This window comes from Notolepis coatsorum, assembly GCF_963971535.1.
Source record: "Notolepis coatsorum genome assembly, chromosome: 14".
NCBI classification, from domain to species: Eukaryota; Metazoa; Chordata; class Actinopteri; order Aulopiformes; family Paralepididae; genus Notolepis; species Notolepis coatsorum.
Window position 1 is genome coordinate 4,419,322 of NC_140178.1, and position 7,333 is coordinate 4,426,654.

Sequence of the window (7,333 nt, forward strand, 5' to 3'; positions counted from 1 at the left end):
CTCTCTCTCTCTCTCTCATCTCTCTCTCTCTATCCCCCCCCCCTCTCTCCTTCTCTTTCCCCCCCCCCCTCTCTCTCTCTCTCTCTCTCTCTCTCTCTCTCTCTCTCTCTCTCTCTCTCTCTCTCTCTCTCTCTCTCTCTCTCTCTCTCTCTCTCTCTCCCTCTCTCTCTCTCTCCACACCTAATCTTAGCCTGTTTTGGGGGACTTATAGCCCAGTGTTCATACATAATTCATAAGCGGGCTGAACATTACGAGTATATCGCTCGCTGCACATTGGTGGCCTTAAGGTGAAATTAGCGATTTGCTTAAGTAGTTAAGCTTCACTTGCCGGAGAGCCGCGTGAACGTGATTCAAGACAAACTATCAATCGATACACGGCCAGGCAGCGGCCTCGGGACGTGTCGTCATGAATCATACTTTATAATGAATTCATTTCTATAATAACCCGGAGAACATTTTCAATTTGAACGCCGGATCATTATGTGGGGGGTGGGGGGGGGGGGGGGTGTAAATTGTTTTTGCTCTATTTGCATCGGACGCCATCATTTTTCTTTCTAATTACGGAGGTGTCAGGTCGAGCTGTCATGCAGGCGGGCGCTGATTTTCAATTTAACTGATCATCATGCATTCATTTTCCTTTTCCCCCATTTGATAAATCTGCTCCATCTCTCTCTCTCTCTCTCTCTCTCTCTCTCTCTCTCTCTCTCTCTCTCTCTCTCTCTCTCTCTCTCTCTCTCTCGTGTCCATGACTGGAATTCTAAAAAGAGAGAGAGAGAGAGAGAGAGAGAGAGAGAGAGAGAGAGAGAGAGAGAGAGAGAGAGAGAGAGAGAGAGAGAGAGAGAGAGAGACTGGCACAGATTGGCACAGTAATAGGGCCGCTATATATGCGACAATAAGCGCAGATCAGGCAGCTAATTTAGCACCTCCTGGTATTCCTGCTTCCATCTCTCATGTTCAACTCTCTGGAGGAGCAACTGCACCGCAGCTGGTAGAGAGGGGGGGGGGAGAGGAGGGGGAGAGAGAGGAGAGAGAGAGAGAGAGAGAGAGAGAGAGGGGAAAATAATATCCTGCACCCCCAAACGATTGTTTTCAAATCACACGTTTTCCAAATTAGGATATCAAGCTTAATTAATGCTAATAGGGTTTTTCTCTCCTCAATACGTGTTAGTTTTACTTAATAGAAACAAATTTAAGCAATTAATTACGGGCTTGATATATTATATTATAGCTGCACGTCTCATTGCTTAACGTTCGAGCCCGTAGCGTCGCGCGGGGCCAAATAATACCGTCTTCTGTGACAACAATTATTATTACACCACCATCGTTTTCTTCTTTCTTATTCCCACAAATCAAACGGACTAACTAACCGAATGTTTTCATCACAATTGCTATAGAAGGAATATATATATTAGAGAGCGCTATTTTATATTTTCACATTAAGAGGAAAAAGGGGGAAAACGTGGAAGAACGAGTCTAAATGTATAACTCAAAACAGGGTATCTGCCAATATGCTATTATTATTATTATTATTATTTTTTTTAATGTTGTAAGATCTATCTATGCATTTCACTCTGCTGCCTTGTTCTTTAGTTCATTCTCTTTTAGGTGTTGTTGTAGGCCCTATATTGGCTTCCTAATAATACTATATTTATGGCCTATACTGCCATAACGAATTCGCCATTACAGTGTGAAATATAGCTGTAAGGAATCTTGCTCATTGGCAAACTTTTCGCCAAGATTTTATTAGCACCCCCCCCCCACCCACACACACACACACACACACACACACACACACACACACACACACACACACACACACACACACACTACACACACACACACACACACACACACACACACACACACACACACACACACACACACACACACACACACACACACACACACACACACACACACACACACACACACACACACACACACACACACACACACACACACACACACACACACACACACGCACTACACACACACACACACATACACACACACACTACACACACACCGAATTGATTTGCCTAATTCTTCTGAAGAAACCATTTTAAGGATTGGCCAAATCAGTGGACACCACGCCTATGGTAATTTTAGGCCTGTCCCTCTTTTGATAAGAGGCTGATTAAACCCACTGGTGCATTAATGAGTATATGTGTGTAGTGTAGACTATTATGGGATGTAAAGCGATCCTAAAAACCGCGTGTCAAGTGTGTATCACAGATACCCAGAGCCGGCTCCTCTCAGGGGGTCATTCTTCCTCCTTGTAGCCCATCCAGAGCGAGCAGGGTTACCTTTAGATGTGGCGAAGCAATTGATTGATTGATTGATTGATTGAAAACTGTATTAACAGATTGCAGAATGGGTACAATACAGTAACGGCTCAATACACACAATTGTTAAGGGGATGCAGACCAGAGAAAGACTTTTGTCTTGTTTACATCAGGGTCCCCCATTTTCAATTCATCATAACATATTATGACATAATACATGACATACAGATAGACAGTACTGTTATACATACAGACATTTATGACATACCAGATCTACAAATACAGTACTGTTTAAGAGTATACAGCGCCTGTCATATAGACCCATAGCGTTTGGAAACTCTGATTAGACAGTTTCTAAGAAGAGAGTATATTATATACATTTGAGAGTATATATATAGTTTAGATGTGGCGAGGCAACATCATAATAAGAACGAGCACAGTGGAAATAGAGTTTTGCCCATGCGGCCTGTTATGCTTTTAACCCTCCCATGTGATGTGTCAGATCTCACATATCGATGGCCTTTTTTGAGAAAACGGCAGAAACGTGTTGTTTTCTTGCATAATGCAATTTTCTTGATTTAAGGATGTGCAATATTAGTGCCTCGCAAAGTGCAGATAGGAGGGTTTCCCCCACCTTTTCTTCACCATGACATGAGATTTAGAATATTGAGAATTGAGACCTTCTAATGATAATGTCACAAAGTATACTGACCATTGAAAGCCATCGAGTGGTAGAGTTCTATAGGATGAAAAGCAGACGCTTATTGATGCTTATAGCTATTTGCCTATGACAAATCACACAGCTAAAATCAGTATAGGCTTTTGAAGAAATACACGTGTGATGACTGATGAGGATATGGATTTGACCGTTTTCAAGATATAAAGTCATAATCTACCACCCTATTATCTGTCAAATGAATGTCTTGGGTTGGATTATATAGCTGGCAGGTGCATGGCTGAGCAAAGGAGGGGAAAAAAAAGAAACATTCTTCCTCTCTTCCTTAAAGGAGAGCAATCCTCACTTCCGTCTCGTGCAGTGTGCCCTCCTATATCTCCACTTAAGGGGAAGATACAACCTAAAAACACAATTTACAAAGCCACTATTCCAACGACCTCGGGACAGTTAAGTCAATATTAACATCGACAATCTCCCCGCACGTTGACAACGAGCGCCCCGGGACTTCAGTTTGTGCGAAGCGTCAAGAAGCAATGCTTTTTTGGGGGGAGTTGGTCCACAGAGAGACTGAAGTATAGAAGAACCTATACTTTATAGACTCAAATGTTTTGTATTTGCCGTATTACATCATCCAGATTCGTTTTATTTAAAAGTATAGGATTATACAACTGTGAATCAGGACATGTACGTTTCTTGGTAATCACCATGGATACTGTCAGCAAGCTCCGTCTGATGTTTAGGGTCTGCTCTATTTTTATACTTTATTGTGTCAATTAAGTCACTCTATTTAGGTATAGTACATGTACACACATATATATATTATATATATACATATATACATACCCACACAGATATACATACATGCATACATACACACACACATAAATGTACAGACACACACATACATACATTTTAAATCTTGACAGTTTTTTATTTATTTATTTGTTTACCCATCATAAGTATGTAAAACACAAGTGCATACATAAACAATATAGTGAGTATAGCTGGGCCTGTGTGCGTGTGTCAAGCAAGTGCGTGAAGCTTGTGTGCTTGTGCTTTTTATGCTTTTTGTGGGGTTTTGGTGATCAAATAGTGAATATTGAACGATAATAATCAGTGCAGGAGCTCACTTATCCCTGAAAGACACTTTTATCATTGAAAAAAAAAAACGGTAAAAATATATAAATAAAAACTTGGCATAAAAAGGGCACTTTTTTATGAGGCACAAAAGGGCAGGTGCTCGAGCACCCTTTGGGCTCTATGTGTGCACGTGCCTGAGTACCAGTATAGATGTTACTGATCCTAGATCAGTGCACCATGGACCTGCTCTCTTGATGACATCGTCACTCGAGTCTCGTGTATTTCAGCTTCAGGAGAAACCTGAAACTGAGCTGTGTGGCTACGATATAATAGAGATGATGACATCGTCTGATTTCTATTTTAACGTGGAGTTTCCTTACAAGTAAGAAAAAAGAGTATAGGGACCGACACTCAAGGAATATCGTTTGTTTTAATATGCACAACACGTTTTCGCCCGCCCGGCTCGGCCTTCATCAGTGTGTAATGAAGAATGGTTGCAACAAACGAGCCTTAACTAGGCTGTGATCGACAACATGACAGGTGCAAACAAAACAATCAGTAATTAGAGTTTCCTTACAAGGCATATCCCAGAAACAGAGGTACTACACCCTAGACCAGTGGTTCTGCACCCAGGGGGGGGGGGGGGTCGCAGAATGATCTGGGGGAGGGTTTGCGAAAATATTTATAAATACAACATCATGTTTATGAGCGGTCCTCATCTGAACAGGTTCAAGTTTCTTTATTAGTTGTCATACAGAAATACAGAATACTTTGTATGAAATGCTTCTTTCTGTTTTGCTCCTGAGAGTGTGCTAGATAAAATAAAAACCAACAGCACTAGAGAGACAGAGAGAAAACCCTAGAAGCATGAACTTGGGACGCTCCTCTACTATTGAGGGAAACACATGAAATGGACAACAAGCATCCGAACACAGTCAACCAAACCTACTTCAAGGCGCTGCACACCTGACACCAATCAGGGGGCAATCAAGCCCACACACCTGCCATGCCGCATGGCAACTAACTGCAGAGGCCTTCCCTGACAGGAAGATGAAATAAAGCCAATGCACCTTAGAATAAACTAAAATAAAACCAGCATAAACCGGTATCCATCACAATTTTGTGTCAAAGTTCACTATTCTGCCTATGCCTGACTGTTAGGTCACAAACAGACGTTCCTCTGTTTTTAGGGGTCGCGAACCCCCAAAATACTTTATAGGTGAAGTTCCCTTCTTAGGTTTCAGCCCCTGTCACCTCTAAATAAATGTCTGTGGACGGTCCTGTTGGAATATTAATACGCACTAAACAGGTTTTGTAAGGACAGTGTCTCCAGCTCGGACAGGTTTTGTGAGGACAGTGTCTCACGCTCTGACAGGTTTTGTGAGGACAGTGTCTCCATCTCGGACAGGTTTTGTGAGGACAGTGTCTCCATCTCGGACAGGTTTTGTGAGGACAGTGTGTCCATCTTGGACAGGTTTCATGAGGACAGTGTCTCCAGCTCGGACAGGTTTTGTGAGGACAGTGTCTCACGCTCGGACAGGTTTTGTGAGGACAGTGTCTCACGCTCGGACAGGTTTTGTGAGGACAGTGTCTCACGCTCGGACAGGTTCTGTGAGGACAGTGTCTCACACTCGGGACAGGTTTCGTGAGGACAGTGTCTCACGCTCTGACAGGTTTTGTGAGGACAGTGTCTCACGCTCTGACAGGTTTTGTGAGGACAGTGTCTCCATCTCGGACAGGTTTTGTGAGGACAGTGTCTCACGCTCGGACAGGTTTTGTGAGGACAGTGTCTCCATCTCGGACAGGTTTTGTGAGGACAGTGTCTCACGCTCGGACAGGTTTTGTGAGGACAGTGTCTCCAGCGTGGACAGGTTTTGTGAGGACAGTGTCTCACGCTCGGACAGGTTTTGTGAGGACAGTGTCTCCATCTCGGACAGGTTTTGTGAGGACAGTGTGTCACGCTCGGACAGGTTTTGTGAGGACAGTGTCTCCATCTGGGACAGGTTTTGTGAGGACAGTGTCTCCATCTCGGACAGGTTTTGTGAGGACAGTGTCTCACGCTCGGACAGGTTTTGTGAGGACAGTGTCTCACGCTCGGACAGGTTTTGTGAGGACAGTGTCTCACGCTCGGACAGGTTTCGTGAGGACAGTGTCTCACGCTCGGACAGGTTTTGTGAGGACAGTGTCTCCAGCTCGGACAGGTTTCGTGAGGACAGTGTCTCACGCTCGGACAGGTTTTGTGAGGACAGTGTCTCCAGCGTGGACAGGTTTTGTGAGGACAGTGTCTCCAGCTCGGACAGGTTTTGTGAGGACAGTGTCTCCAGCTCGGACAGGTTTTGAGAGGACAGTGTCTCACGCTCGGACAGGTTTTGTGAGGACAGTGTCTCCAGCGTGGACAGGTTTCGTGAGGACAGTGTCTCACGCTCGGACAGGTTTTGTGAGGACAGTGTCTCCAGCTCGGACAGGTTTCGTGAGGACAGTGTCTCACGCTCGGACAGGTTTCGTGAGGACAGTGTCTCCAGCTCGGACAGGTTTTGTGAGGACAGTGTCTCCAGCTCGGACAGGTTTTGAGAGGACAGTGTCTCACGCTCGGACAGGTTTTGTGAGGACAGTGTCTCCAGCGTGGACAGGTTTTGTGAGGACAGTGTGTCCAGCTCGGACAGGTTTCGTGAGGACAGTGTGTCACACTCGGACAGGGCTTCACTGAAACGCTTCTCAAAATGTAGGATAGATAGATAGATTGCCATTTCAACACATGGTTGATTGGGATTTGTCTTGGTGTCAAACATACAGTACATACAGTATAAACACATACAATATAAAAACATACAAGAATACATGCAATGCAATCCTTACAATAGAAGTATTTCACAAACAATAAAAAAAATGCTACAGTACCTAAAAGAGCTCAGTGTTCCAATTTAAAGTGCATATTGCCTTAAAGTGCCTGTCGGCTGGTGCTAGCCCTTATGGTACAAAGTGCCTGTGCATTAGGACTTGAGTTCAGGTGACGGACAACCTCGGGATATGTACTATTTTTAAAACGAGACGTCCTCCACCTGAGACTTTGGAGTCTTCTACCAGAGGGAAGGGGGTTAAAAAGGTAGTAAGCAGGGTGAGAGGGGCTAAGAGTCCGCTTTGAGTCCGCTTTGAGTCCGCTTTGAGTACGCATTGAGTACGCTTTGAGTCCGCTTTGAGTACACTTTGAGTCTGCTTTGAGTCTGCTTTGAGTCCGCTTTGAGTCTGTTTTGAGTCTGCTTTGAGTCCGCTTTGAGTCCGCCTTGAGTCCGCT

General features: G+C 44.2%; 1 protein-coding gene across 1 annotated transcript in view; it reads right to left on the minus strand.

Moving 5' to 3' along the window:
• Positions 1–5,506, minus strand: part of micall2a (mical-like 2a) — a gene marked incomplete at both ends in the record, with an annotated part of 49,750 nt that extends 44,244 nt beyond the window's left edge. The window contains 2 exons of the mRNA XM_084328323.1: positions 924–985; positions 5,407–5,506. Coding sequence (XP_084184449.1) covers positions 924–985; positions 5,407–5,506 — 162 coding nt within the window. The remainder of the gene's footprint in view (positions 1–923; positions 986–5,406) is intronic.
• Between the last annotated feature and the right edge of the window lie 1,827 nt (positions 5,507–7,333).